The sequence below is a fragment of the Phalaenopsis equestris genome, unplaced genomic scaffold (assembly GCF_001263595.1).
Source record: "Phalaenopsis equestris unplaced genomic scaffold, ASM126359v1 Scaffold000882, whole genome shotgun sequence".
NCBI lineage: Eukaryota > Viridiplantae > Streptophyta > Magnoliopsida > Asparagales > Orchidaceae > Phalaenopsis > Phalaenopsis equestris.
Window position 1 is genome coordinate 458,125 of NW_018165322.1, and position 14,889 is coordinate 473,013.

Here is a 14,889-nt window from a genome sequence, read left to right on the forward strand (position 1 = left end):
CGACGATGCGACAAAATAGGTGTCCTCCCTAGGCAAAATTGACGTTCCGGACGCGTTGGCGCAGTCCGTTTCGTCATCCGGGGTCGCTCGGACGACGTCGTCGACGGTCGGGTCAAAAACGCGTCGAAATTCAAATTTCACAAAAATATTGACCCGCGATCGATTGTCTCAAAAATTTCATTCGGGTCTTCGACGGGTAACAGTGCAAGCGATGTGAATTATGGCGATCGGACGTGTCGACTCTCCGAATTGCGAAGTTTGTGCGCGCGGGAGTGCGAATTGTGCAGAAGGCCACCCTAAGGCTCAAAAAGGTCCTATAGGGGTCCCTTTTGGGTTTCCTCATGTTGGTTTCACCCTTCTAAATGCTAGAAGTCGATACCACACACTTGGAACCACAAAAGAGGACGGAAATAGGTCGAACTAAAACGAGGCGGGCACCACTTCTAAGGTTCTAAGATAATCGCAGGAAGACCCCTAAGGCTAGATCCTAACTCCTACGAGAAAAACTAGACCTCACGAAAATTGAGGTCAACAACCCACTACATCCTCTTGCACCTGTCCACACCACCATCTCTCTGCTTGTCCATCTAGTGTAAATGTGGTCAGTGTAACCATCTTCTCTGTAGGACAAGACAATTCATCTAGGATCTTCTCCACTCTCAGCAGTCAGTTTTTAGCATTTACCGGACCACCTCTAGAAAAGAGAGGTGGTCTCATATCCTAAAATAATTTCAGATACTTATCCATCTGACATCCTTCACTGGAATTGGCCTGAGTCTGAGAATTCTTAATCAGCTACGTTATTGTAGTCATCATCTCAGTAAATGCATCTGCATTCGCAGTAATTCGTGGGTTTGCATCTACAAGATCAGCTCTAGCTTCATCTCCTTAATTTTCCATATTATTGAAATAGCATAAGAGAATTATAATTAGACATAATTTAATCTTTCATTCATATCACTTATAAATTAATTTAATCAATCTAATGACTCTTTTAGATCATGATCAAACCTAATTACTTTGATATCACTATTGTCACGACCCGACCCGGTGCTTAAAATTAATTGAGATGTGAACAACGGTCGGACGGTGTTAACATCTAACTATTCATATTTTGAAAACTTTCTATACATATAAAAAAACCACAAATTCACAAAGTGCAATAAAATATAAAACATCCTGAACATTTAAGAATAACATCTCAAGCCAATACAAAATAGTATATCAATATTTGAAGGAAATAGTAAAGATAAAATATCATTATAACAAATATACCTAGCAGTAGTGATTCTCCTCTGGTAAACAAAGTCTCTCTTATCAGATATATCAATCTAAAATTTTTCTTTTTCTGAAAGAAAACATTAACTTCAACGAAAATTTTACTTATTAAGTAATTATAATATAATATGCATTAAGGGCTCATTTGGGCAGCTTATTTGGTGCTGTGGCGTTTTGAAAATGCACATAGTTTATTTGGGTAAGCTGTGTTCTGGCAGCTTATATGTTTTCAAAACGCTTAAAATAACATTTTCACACCGCACCTGTCTAGGTGCGGTGGCAGCTTTCTAACAGCGGTCTAGCTTTTCCAAAAAAATAAAAATTTGAAATAGCCATCGCACCTAGCTTATCAGCAGATTATTTTTAATCAGCTTATCAGCAGATTATTCAATAGGCTGCAGCTGTCCTAAGCATATCATAAATTTCTTATGTTATGCTATTTTATGTCATGCATGAATGACTTGAAGAAAATACATTTCATTTCATTAAAAGTTTAAAACTATTACTTCTCGTTTCACTTTTAGTAATTATCAATTTAATCTCTTTAATAATCATCACAGGATTACCGTTATACCTGAATGTATCATAACAATATGCCTTGAAGGCACTCTCAAAATGTGTTCAAAGACAACCTACAAAATGTACTCGAAGGTACCCTTAAATTGCACCTGAAAACGATCCTTCACTATTTCCTTTAACGTGCATATGTACGTTGCATCCCCTGTCAATACTATTTGAGGATAATTCTGTATGATTTAAATATTTAAATTTCATTTAATTCATTTGAATTACATTATTTTAAAGACATTAAGCATTTTTTTCTCTTTCCCCTTTCATTTTTTTTTCATTCTTAAGCTACAACATACATACAAACATAATTTTCTAATGCATTAAAGAAATTCTTTATTTAATAAAATTTAAATTTAATACTATAAGAAAATAATTACTCTTCTTGGTTAGCTTGCTTACCACAGACTCCCGAACCCTGATTTTCTAGGCTTAAATGTGCTTCAACCTAAAATTGCAATTAAACATTAATATTTTATTAATATCAATTCATATTTAATTAAACTAAATTTTAATTTAAGGCATATCTTATCTTTTAAAATTATCTATCTTCTTCCTCAAATCTGAGGGTTAGCCGACCTTCTTCCTCAATTCTTAATATTAATAAAGTTTAATAACATTAATTAATTGACGTAGCTAATTACATCGTTAGTTTCATTAATGACAGAAGGTTTAACATGTATCTTATAGGCTCAAGTCGATCTCTTCCCTTTCTCGCTCACTTCACAACTTCCTCTTCTTCAAAGCCAAAATCTCTTTATTAAAGTCCTGATTAAATTGACATTGCATTTACACACACACGAAAAATTATTAAATAGCTTAAATAATGTCTAAGATACTTTGAAATATTTTGATTGTCTGTAATTTTTCCCTTTCCCTCACCTGAATTTCGCGTCATCTCATTACCAATTTTTTTCTTAATTTATTATTTCAATCCTGATATTGCATATAATTAAACTATTCCCTTAAATAATATACACACATATATGTATTTTTACAAAAACATAATTAAATAACATAATAACTTCTAAAACTAACCTTATTAAGCTTATTTGGCGTGCCCTACTATCGGAGTTCAGCAGCAGCACAGGGAGCCTGCTCTTCTTCTTTTCCCTCGTGTGCCTTGAAAGCCCAAATTGCACACACGTGCTCCTTCGATTTTGATTCGATCTAGGGAGAAAAAAGTTTCATGTAGTCAATCCCACTTAGTGGGATAAGGGCTTGTTGTTGTTGTTGTACTATTCTAGATGATTAGATTGTGTCCACTTTTAATGATGGATTCCAGAGATATCTTGTTCATTTACACTATAGGCTTATGCTGATTTATATAGTAGGTTGTAATAATCTATGAAGCACTTAATTTATCATGATTTTCTTGATAAATATCAGATGTGATCGTTGTTGTGGTTGACTTTGTCTAAACCAAGTAAATTTGATGAAAATGTTTGTATTTATTCCTTCAAAAGCATCACCTAAAGCAATGGTATGTGCATAGTTTATTTATTTTTCTTTATATTAATTGGCTTATTTATTTTGTTAATTTTGAATTTAAGAACGTGTATGTAATGTAGAAATATAGAGGATGTATTTTTTTTTTTCTTTTTTGTTCTTACGATTTGACATGATTTTAGCTCCAATTCAATTTAAGTTGAGTTTTGTAGTGGAGTATTTCAAGGTTTACCCGGTATTGCTGGATTTAAGTTAATGCAAGTTTATCTGGTTTAGAAGTTTTTAGATGGTGAGCTTTGGCGTTATGTTGGCACACTAAAGGAGAAGAATAATAACTTGGTGCTCGATTCTGAGAGGACGGAAGGAGAAGAATAAGAACATGCTGCATCACGAAGCCTTCATGCATCTCTTCTGCTGCATGAGTCTTGGTGAAGTAAATGGTGAAGTAAATTAAAATTTTACTTAGGAAGTTCTTACCTTACACTTTTAAGAATCTGATTCATTGGAAGTCATTTAAAAATTTCCGAGAAAGACATTTTATGCTCCTTCGTTGACGTACCTTTTATTGGTCTGGGTAAGACATTTTATACTTTTGCAGAATACCTATTATGTATCTTCTTATAATTGAATGTAAATATTTGTTTTTTTTTTCTAGGCTCATGTTTTTTTCATTTTTAAAGAAACTTTGGCACAAGATTGTTGAAGCTATATCTGTGATTTGTTGTTTTGTTCTATGCTGTTAATTTTAACTTAAAACTTGACATTTGAATCTGTTGAATGATTTATTCCATCTTTATGGCAAATTTTAATTGCCATAGTAATGAGAAACTGTTGTTCTTCTTTATAACTTTGAAGATCATTTTCCTGGAAAATATTTTGTGCTCTGGTTGTATGCGTATCAAGAGATAAAACGAGAGAGGGAAAAGAGAGAGTGCACTGATTTTGTCAGTTGCACCCTTTCTTTCTCCTCGCATTCTTCTCTTTAGGCAGAGCACAAAGGTCGCCTAATATTCTTCTATCTTTTTATAAAGTGTAGGAGCCTTGTTATATAAGTTGGAATTGATGCATTTATTGAACCTACAGAGGCTAGCTGCTTCAGAAGAAATATTTCCATATTCGAGTAGAACAAAGCAAATATTTGCATCTGAGGAAATAAAGAACTTCATAAAAGCTTCTTTGTCCAAGGTATCCTACGTCAAAATTTAAAATTTTAACATTTATTTCATTGTGTATGTTTTCTTTGAATGAGGGTGAGGAACTAAAAATGAAAGCTATGCAAATTATATGCCCGCATGAATTTTGTGGCACTTAATATATCGCATTTTTTTCTCTAACCATCTATGTTATTTTCTCGACTTCCAACATGACTTTAATCTGATAGAGAATCTATTAGATTTACTCAGGGGTGTAAATGAGTTGAATTTGAGCGAGCCCAATGCGTGTTCGTGTTTGGTTCGTTCAAATTTATTTGTGTTTTTGTACGGTTTGTATTCGAAATGGCTCGTAAATAACTTGATGTTCGACTCAATTCTAACTCATTTGTTCGACTTAAGCTCATGTTTGACTTGATTTAATTTAACTTGCTCACCTGATCTCATTGAACTAAAAAATATGTTTAATTAAATTATTATTTTTTAATTTAAAATTTTAATTATTTTCACTTAATAAGCGGTTCTGGTGCTTAAAATCTGCATGGTTTAAGTTTTCTTTTGTCTTGAAGAACATTAACTTTTGGTTTTAGAAGGTATTTCTCACAGAAACCTTTAGTAGTTGTTGATGTGGGACTAAACATTACTTGAGAGTTGAGAAGTTGAGAATATGGAATGCAGCATGCAAGTCCCCAACATTCTGTCGTTCCACACCCAATTTCGGCCCACCTGCATCTACAAAATCCAAATAAATGCTTGAGATTACATACATACCAGTGGTTTTAGTTTCTTGAATATTTGAATTCATTTAATTATAAAATTAAGAACTTCCTGATCTCATTTGTCGGGAGTGACTCCCCTCAAATCCTATTTTTAGGACATTTAAATACATACCACTCAAATTCTATGTATTTACATATCTAATACTTAAATTTATATATTTTATAATTATATCACCTAAATAATTTTTAAAAATAATTATATTTGACATTTTTTAAATACATATAAAAATTATGTAAAAAGGATGTAAATAAATATTATTATTTGATATTTAATTGTTTTGAGTCAAAATGGGCCAAAAACGATTGAAAAAACTTCTATTCGCGTTCGACTCATTTATAAATTGAGCTCAAAATGATTATTCGTGTTCAGCTCGCTTGTTTAACGAAGGAATTAAACACAAACTGTTTAACGAGCTGAACACGAGTTGCTCGCAAACGACAAGCTTTATTTGCAGTCCTAAATTTTATAATGCATTTATTAGTGTTTGATAGAAGATATGTCATCATAACTTGTTAAGGCACTTGAGATTTTAGATTTATGGTGTGTTTGAGGGGAAAAATTTGCGTACGTAAGACATACGCATTGCTGCGTATGTTTTGGAGGTTATACAAGGGGTATAAGGGAGTTATATCCGCTTTATACCCCCTTGTAACCTCCATGTAACCTACCTAAAACCTACAAAACGTACGCAACGCTGTGTACGTCTTACGTACGCAAATATTTCCCGTGTTTGGGATAGCTTTTTAGATGTAGTATGGCCCCTTGATACAGAAATATGTGTTGGGAAAGAATGCAGAAGTTTTTTGAGATAAGCAGATGTAAACGCGGGTTGCGGGTTCAACCGCGGCCCGCCTTTTGATCGCGAGAAATATCTCTCATGCCCTCGTGTTTTGTTCGTGTGCCTTTTTTGCTGCTGTCGTGTTTCTCTCACATATCTTTGCCTTAGCTCCCTTCTCCTCTCTCCCCTAACTCTGGTCGGCGGTTTTGGTGGTAGCTCTCATCTCCTTCCTCTATTCTTTCCACTCTGTGGTTCCAATGGCACTCTCCCATTTCTCCTTATGGTATTTTCTACTCTATACTACTGGCGTTGATTTGTCCTATGTGGCTTGCTCTTTGCGATTTTTGGCTTTGCTCTATTTGTTGTTTCTGGCATTTTTTCCATTGCCCATGTGTGTCCTTTGTTCTAGAGTATATGTTGGAAGGGTTCTATGTTAGTCCCTTTGCGATTTCAAGCATTTACCATTACCTGTGTGGCTTGTGCTATCTACTCTTTGTTGGAAATGTATGAAATGAGGCTCTATGCAATTTCTGACATTGTACTTACCTTTCATTTTCTGATCCATATAATTTGTGGTTTGGTTTTACGATTTGTTGCCACTGGAAAGATTTTTTTTTGTTTGCCCAGTGTGACTTACTCAGTTGGGGCGTTTTCCTCTATTTTGTTTTTGGTTCAATTTAAGCAGACATGCAATGCTATACTACTGCTCTACTTATCGGTTTAGTTCTTGTTGGTGATTTGCCCTCTTTATTTGATTTGACAATTGTATGTTGGTGGTGATGTTTGTATTGGTGGTGATATTTGTATTTGTTGTGTGGGTAATATTTTTTTGTGCCGTGATAGTGGAGTTGTTGGTGGTCATGTTGTGCCATTGTGGTGATGTTGTTGGTGGTGATGGTGGTGTGTGTGGATGTTTGGGTAATTTTTTTTTGTGCCATGTTAGTGGTATTGTTGGCGGTGATATTGGTTATGTGTGGATGTTGGTTGTAATTTTTTAGTGACATGGTAGTGGTGGTGGTGTGTGTTGAAGTTGGTGGTGATTTATTGGTGACATGGTGGCAGTGGTGTTGGTGGTGATGTTTGTAGTGGTTTATTTGTGCCATGGTGGTGGTGTGTGGTGATGGTTTATTTGTGCCATGGTGGTGGTGTGTGTGGATGTCAGTGGTGGTTTTTTGGTGACATGATGGTGGTGGTGTTGGTGGTTGTTTTTCGGTGCATGATGGTGGTTGTTTTTCGATGAGATGATGGTGGTTGTGTTGGTGATGTTTTTCTGGTGACATGGTGTTGGTGTTGGTGGGTTTTTGTGATGTTTCTTTTTCAGTTATTTTTTTGGTAGTATTTTAAACGACACTGTTTTTTCTGCTACACTTTATGTTGCTTGGTTTTTTTTCATACCAGTGTCGTCATGGTCAAGACAAAAGAAATTGGTTCGTCTGTCATGTGGGGTAAAAATGTGAAATTAATATTTTGTCATCTCTACCTTAAAAAGGTGGAATTAGGAGATAGACCACCATCTATTTTAACAGGGAGGGCTGACAAAATATAATAAAGAAGTTTGGGGAAAGCACAATAAGGGAATATGATAAAACACAATTGAAAAACATGTGGGATCGGTTGAAGGACTGAAAAATAAGGAAATAGTTGAAGTGAGGATCCACAGGCTTGGGTTTGGACCCAATAAAACAAACTATTGGTGCTTTGGAAGAATGGTGGGCCGAGAGATTTGAGGTCAGAATTTTTGAAATGTGAAGTCTCCTATAAATTATTTATTTTTGCAATTACACAACATATGAATAATCCATTAATTTGTTGGTCGTTCCAAATGCTAAAAAAATTTAAGTTCATTGGCATTGACCGCGAGCTTGAAGAAAAATTGGATTGTGTGTTTGGAGTTTTGGCCACGAACAATCATGCATGGGCCCCTAGAGAGAGAAGGCTTGCTGGCATAGCTGAGCATATGGATGCCGAGCTAACTGCTGGCTCCATTGAAGGTCCCATACCTAATCTCAATGAAGTTGAATTTACTAATCGATTTGAATGTTCTAGGGTTGATAAAAGAAAAGGGAAGGTAACATTTTCATTAGAAGCCAAATTTCACAGTTGTTTCATGCATTAATGACCCAAGCACATCATAAGCAACTTATATTTAGCAAGTACCATGATTTCTAGAGTTAACTTCAGAAATTTATGAGGATATGTCGTTCTACTTGTTCTCTATGAAGTTACTAGAAGACCTGCTTGGATAAAGTTATTTATGGCGATGATTCCTGACCGTCGGATTAATTATTTACGTTATTTTCATGACAACCGAGATGCATGAATTTCATTTTATTTATTAGACATTTTATATTTGTTTTTTAAGGGGACATATTTATGCTTCAGTTTTCTTTCCTGGACACTTTCTTTCTCATTCTTTGTGGGGACGACAAGCAGTACAATTTGTTAATTTTTTTTCAAAATTTCTTTATAAATATTTTTTTTTAAAAACATGTTCTGGTTCTAGCTAATTTGATAATATTTATAGGTGTTAGCTGCATAAACTATGAATAACATTGATAGAGAAAGACGCAGAAGAAGAATTATAGCTGTGTTATGCTTAATGTATAAGTACTACAACTCATATATTGCTCGCTCTTCTTGCATGACATTCACATACACATGCGATAAGGGGGTTAGGGAGTTGCTTGTAGAACGCCCAACAAGATTTAACAATATATTACATATGACAGCCTGTATTTATTAGTCTTTTGGAAGAAGTACTCATAAACCATGGACTTGATGGCTCATCCAGGATGACTTTCAAAGAGGTGTTACTAGTAACCCTCTATAATTTATCATAAAATGAATCTATAAAAAGAGTCATGGAGCGATTTCAACAATCATTTGAAACAATCAGTAGATTTTTTTTCAATTGGGTGGAATGCCCCGACGAATTTATCATAAAAAAAATTATCGAACTCAAGCGCCTAACATTCCAAAGGGCTCCCATTGAAATTTCACAGCATCATTATTACATGTCATATTTTAAGGTAAATTCATGTATTCATATTTTTCTGAATTCAATTGAACACAATAATTCAAATACCTTTTTTTAAACGCTTTAGGATTATATTGGAGCGATTGATGGAACAATTAGATGCACGTGTTGAACAGTGAAGCGATCGCATTCATCGGGTGATGCAGTTTACCAACACAAAATATTATGGTTGTATGTGACTTTAACATGTACTTCACTTTTGTTATGGCCGGATGAGAATGTAGTGCACACGACAATCGCATATTCATATTTACAACAAAAACTCAGAATACAACTTCCCGCACACCGCTTCAGGTTTGCTTGACTATGAATAAATGAAAAAATACGTTGACTGCAATATTTATATTTATATCAGATAAATATTATTTAATAGATGTTGGATATCCCTTACAAAGAAGGTTTCACAAACTATTTCCTTATACCAAATACCACATTGCTGATTTTGAAAGAGCTAGCAACGTTGCTCGGCATAGGAAATGGATGTTTAACAAGAGAAACTTGTTCTTACACAATGTCATTGAAAGAATATTTAGAGTTTGAAAGAAAAAATGGGTCATTTTACTGGATATGTTGACATATTTGTTTAACAAACAAGTGCAGATTGTGATCGCTACAATGACTCTCCACATTCAATATGACAGATGAAGATCATTCATATGTCTCTATTGAATCATATAAATATCTATGTAAGTATTAATTACATGTTTTATTTTTTAGTTTGGAGGTCCATGATGAGATATTCGACCTTATGAGTTCTTCTGGATGGCTTATAAGCAGTTGAGTCTCAGTTTAAATTTTTTGGAAAGCAGACTTTAAAATTTTTGCATCTAAACTAATTTTGTTCCTTTTTAGATTCGCCCCTAAACACTTTCATTCTCTAATGTTTTGTTTTTTTGTGACATTAATTAATAACATTTGGAAAACGAGTATTACATGGGAATTGTTTTTGAGATTTATAATCACAAGATTTGTATTTGTTCCATGAGATTGTTTGCTTTTCTCAGGTTGAGCTCAGGGACTACAATCCTCTCGAACATGAGAGGGGTCTTTATCCACAGCTTGGCAGGCTAGTAGACGAAAGCTTGCAGTTTGGGTGAAGTACCATCTTCCACAAGACTGGCGTTTAGCATTTTTTTTGGATTTATTCTTATAAATATATACAGTTCCAAATTCTTACCCTTTAATACTTTTATAATTATGCATATCTTTAAAGCTATGCAGCTAACTTTGGGATAAAACTTTGGGACATTTACATACATACAACACACTTCTTATATATTTACATATCCACACCTGAACTTTGATATTTACATGCATACAACTCAAATATCTAACATCGCTCAAAAAAGTGCAATTATTACTAACTTTTAAAAAGTAAACTTCTTTTTTTTATGCTTAGGTTTATGATACATTATAAATGTAGATACCAAATTTTAGTTATTAGACAAATCAATACGTAAGAACTGTGTGGTATGGCAAGTAAATTTCCCTAAATTTTTTTGCTCCCTTTCATTGCAAATTCTTGTTCCACGACTTACTGATTATACAGAAATAGGCTCTCTCTCCCTCTCTCTCTCTCTATATATATATATATAACCTTAATTCTAGACAGTGATAATCAATTTTTTATACGCAACATTAACGAAGAACCTGTCACTCCATGTCCAGCTCATTACCAAAACACGAATCAAGTCATAAGCTTGCAGATATTCAACATCATCAGTCATCTTCTTCCCAGAAACCCTCAGTACTCATAATATCTGAAGAAGAAAATGAAGGCTATTCGAACACAAACCAGGATGAGAATGCATCCTCTTCCATCACAGACGAGTGGGAGCAGCTCGTTATTGTTGATGACATGAATGACAGCTTGTCTGCTGCCACCATTTCTTTGCCAAAAACTCATGTCTCGGTTCTAACTCATGACAGACCTTTAGATGAGAGAACCAGCAGAATTCTCGAGAGGTTGGAAGCCCCAAAATGTTCTCCATCCTTTTCAACTAAAGTGATCAGCAAAGAGAATAAAAACTCCATTGTAAAATTAGATCCAATCTCCATTCAGCCGCTGAGGCCAAACTTCCAGAGGCCGAAGAGGAAGCTGGGGTAATTTTTCTTCTTTAGTACATTACTTGTTGGTGTAAGAGATAGAGGATATGCCAATACTGAGTGAAACTGCTTTTAAACGTTTTATTATACGAACTTCTGGTTAGAAAATTGTGGTGTTTCAGAGATTAACGTCTGTCTGAAATCATTTCTTGCATTATTTTTTAGGGGCATTTACATACATACCACCTAATTCCTATGTATTGTAACACTTACAATTTTCTTTTTGCATTTATACCACCCAAATCATTTGTATGACAAAAATACCATCATTAACTTTTAAGAAGACACTCGTCACATTGATGTTCAAGTGTTAAATATGTAAATACATATAAATTGAATGTTATGTTTGTAAATCTTCCTATTTCTTATGAAAACATTCGTATAGAGGTTGGTCGATCTGATTAAAGCACCAAGTAGTCGCACATTGATTTTGAGCATGACCATATCTAGACCTTTTTCCTCAAGCAGACTTATTCCACATCTGAAAGAAGTTTTTGTAGCAGAGGTGTTGACTAATAAAAATAGGGGTATTACATGTATTTACATGTCCAACACTTAAATTTTCATATTCACATGCACAATACTCAAAATCATTAATATCATATCAAAAGCATCATTAGAACTAATTTTAAGAATATAAATGCACCCTTTTAATACATAACTTTATGACGGCAAAGTGTTATAAATATAAATATTAAATTTTAGGTGTTAGATATTTAATTCTATAAAAATGTTGACTTTTTGTAATTTTTCCCAAAAAAAAAACAAAAAAAAAAAAAGAAAATGGAAGGGACATTAATATCCTTGGTTCTTATGAGAGTTTGTCTTTAGCCACAGAAGTAGATATTAAGATTCTACGCTAAAGCTCAAAAGAAAAAAATGGAGATGTTATTCCATTCTGAATCTAATAAAAAGTCAAGAATTATATGTTCTTAAAGCTCTCTAATTTAAAGAAGCTGTTTTAGTGAGAAATTCTATGGAGCTTTGAGCATGCATGTAGGTCTTTAGGTTTCATTTGATCTAAATTAATTTGGTAAAAAGAGAAATTTCAAGCAATACAGAAAACAAGCAACAAAGAATTTCTTCCAACGAAGTTAGTGTATGAATATCAAATTTAAGCAACAAACATTGATTATAGTGATGATTACAACACGTAAATGCAACAAACATTCAACGCATGAAAATGCAACAAACAATCTGCACATAAAAAAATGCAAACAATACATGCATGAAAATGCAACATGACCTACAAACAAGAGTTTCTGCCCAATTGCAAATGACCATACTCCAAAATAGCACTCTCCAGTCGCCGGAGTTCCTCACAGTCCATGCACTGGACGTTTGGTTTGTTATACCAGAAAGGGAGAGAGTTTCCGGCCATTGCTTCGTTAAAATCAAATTCCCAACATATTTCGGCCTCCTTCTCAGCGGCAACGGCAGGTGGAGGGCAGAGAAAGGAGTCGGCCTCGAGTTGGGTTTGAGGACAGAGAAGTGTGTCAAAGGTTTCGAAGTCGGAGCAGTAAAGCTTTCCCGCCTGAGAAAAAGCGAGAACGGCTACCTTTGTACCACATAAGACGGAGAGTTCCTCTGCCTTCTTGAATAGTCCTTTGCGACGCTTTGAGAAGCAGACCATTCTCGCTGAAGCCGACTCTATTAGTTTATTTTCCAATTTCTTCCTTCCTTTTCCGGCCATTGCAGCGGAGAGCTCGGAGGAGAACGGAAGAAGCGTCTGAACAGAGAGCGCCTGGAGTGGTCGGAGGAGAATGGAAGCACCGTTCGGAGGAGAACGAAGCAGAGCAGATTGAAGGACGGAGGAGAAGGAAGCAGAGCAGATTGAAGGACGGAGAGGAGAACGACGCAGAGTTGATTGAAGGACGGAGGAGACCGGAAGCGAAGAGAAGGGAGAGGAACTGAGAGGACTTCGGGATGGAGAGTTTGGGGGAGAAGGAAGTAGCTTCAGAACAGAGAGGTCGCCGGAGAACGCAAGAGAACGGAGAGAGCGATGGAAGAAGAAAGGATTGCGATTTCAATTGTCTTGGGTAAATTTAAATTAGTTAACGTTAACACAATTTACCGTTAACATTGCCACAGATTTAAAATTTAAATTTGAAATTTGAATTTAAATTTGGATTTATTTGTAAGTATTGTTAATTTTAAGGGAGAATTACGTAGATACCACCGTATTTCAGACCAGAGAGATACCACCGTAAAGTTTAATTTTTTCTTATGAAATTTGATTTATGATATTTTGATGGGTTTATTGTAATGAATTTGGAAAATTAGTTCGATTTAAATTTCATCAATATATAAGGAAAAAAAATTAACAAAAGCTGGCAATAAAATTAATAAAGTTCTTGTTTTTTCTTTCAAAATTGAGTAAAATCATTAGAGATAAAAATTTATAGGCCTCATTTTCTTAAGATGAAAAATCAATCAATCAGTTAATTTAAGTCATAGAGATTTAGTATCCTAAATAGCATGATCTTTTGATATAACCAGCCATAAAGTATTAAGACTTTAAATAATTATTGAAAAACAAATAATAAACAGTAATATTCGTTTCTAACCAAATAATCAACTATAACCTCCCATGGTAATGACATTAAAAAAATAAGACAAAAAATATTTATAAAAATGCCTCCCTCCAAGTAATTGCATGAAAAAGATGGTTTATTTAAAATTTTTAAAAACTTAAGTTAAAACATGTAACCTTACTTGATAATTTTCTTAACCCGCGAATTAGATCTCATTTGGAAAAAAAAAAAAAAACATTAAAAGTGAATTTTATTCTTTTTTGATTGAGAAATAAAGGGCACTATAACACTAGGCTATGTGACGTATACGTTAAAGTTCAATATTTCTTCCTCAGATTTTTACCAAGGGAGGACTGGTCCTCTTGAACATGTAATTTTTTTTTAATTTCTAGTCTGCTTACTATGAATAAATGTTGCCCCTAAGTGTAGTTTATTCTATACAATACTTAAGGAATTGATTCTATGCTAGCTCAATGACATATCGATAGGAGTCATCGCCTCCTTCAATAAGTTTAAGAAAATGTTTATGGCCAAATTCACTCGTGCTCAAAAGCCAATAAAAAATCTCTAGCTTTATAAAAGATTGAACAACAAGCTCCATCCAAAAGTTTGAGGAGCTTCATAACTATATTCCAGCTGAAAAAGTTCAACATTAGGGATCTTGATCCTTCCATAGCCTTCCATCACTCATGCAAAACTTGCATAGGGTCTAAGAGAAGGCTCATTCTAAAATGCTCTTGGCTTTCAAAAGCCAAAAAAATTTGGTTGAACTCCTAAAATTGGCAAATGACCACATTTTGGCCGAAGAGTACAACTCTTTGTTGAAAATCTTTAGCTCTAGAGAACCTAAGAAAATATTCTAGAAAAGTGTTTTTTTTGCGAACACAAGTTGTCCCAACACTGATTCATACGATGGTACCATCAATGCGCTCTGTGAAGACATCATTGACAACAATAGCAATCGGAGCAGTCAGATCGAAGATTTATCATAAGGAGGCTAAGGAGAAGACATAAAATACCTAGCCGTCTGCACTAGAAACCACTCCTTTGAGAGTGTCAATAGCTGAGATCGTAGAGACCGTCAAAAATAAAGAATTCTTTAGGAGTCCTCTCTTGATGAAGGATGGGAGTTTCCAACATATTCTTAATAAGTATTGTGTTTATCATCGTGATCACCGACAAGACATTGAGGAATGCCATCATTTTTTA

At 34.5% G+C, this 14,889-nt stretch overlaps 2 protein-coding genes across 6 annotated transcripts in view; one reads left to right on the plus strand and one right to left on the minus strand.

Moving 5' to 3' along the window:
* The window catches only part of LOC110032172, a 47,365-nt gene extending 36,054 nt beyond the window's left edge, over positions 1–11,311 (plus strand). For all 5 annotated transcript variants that reach the window (XM_020735705.1, XM_020735706.1, XM_020735707.1 and 2 more), the window contains 3 exons: positions 4,378–4,479; positions 10,045–10,133; positions 10,709–11,311. In XM_020735705.1, coding sequence (XP_020591364.1) covers positions 4,378–4,479; positions 10,045–10,133; positions 10,709–11,147 — 630 coding nt within the window. In that variant the 3' untranslated portion in view covers positions 11,148–11,311. The remainder of the gene's footprint in view (positions 1–4,377; positions 4,480–10,044; positions 10,134–10,708) is intronic.
* Positions 11,312–12,236: 925 nt separating this feature from the next.
* Positions 12,237–13,142, minus strand: LOC110032184 (MADS-box transcription factor 23-like). The gene has a single exon (XM_020735723.1). It carries the CDS (start codon positions 12,837–12,839, stop codon positions 12,393–12,395), a length of 447 nt encoding a protein of 148 aa, XP_020591382.1. The 5' UTR covers positions 12,840–13,142; the 3' UTR covers positions 12,237–12,392.
* Between the last annotated feature and the right edge of the window lie 1,747 nt (positions 13,143–14,889).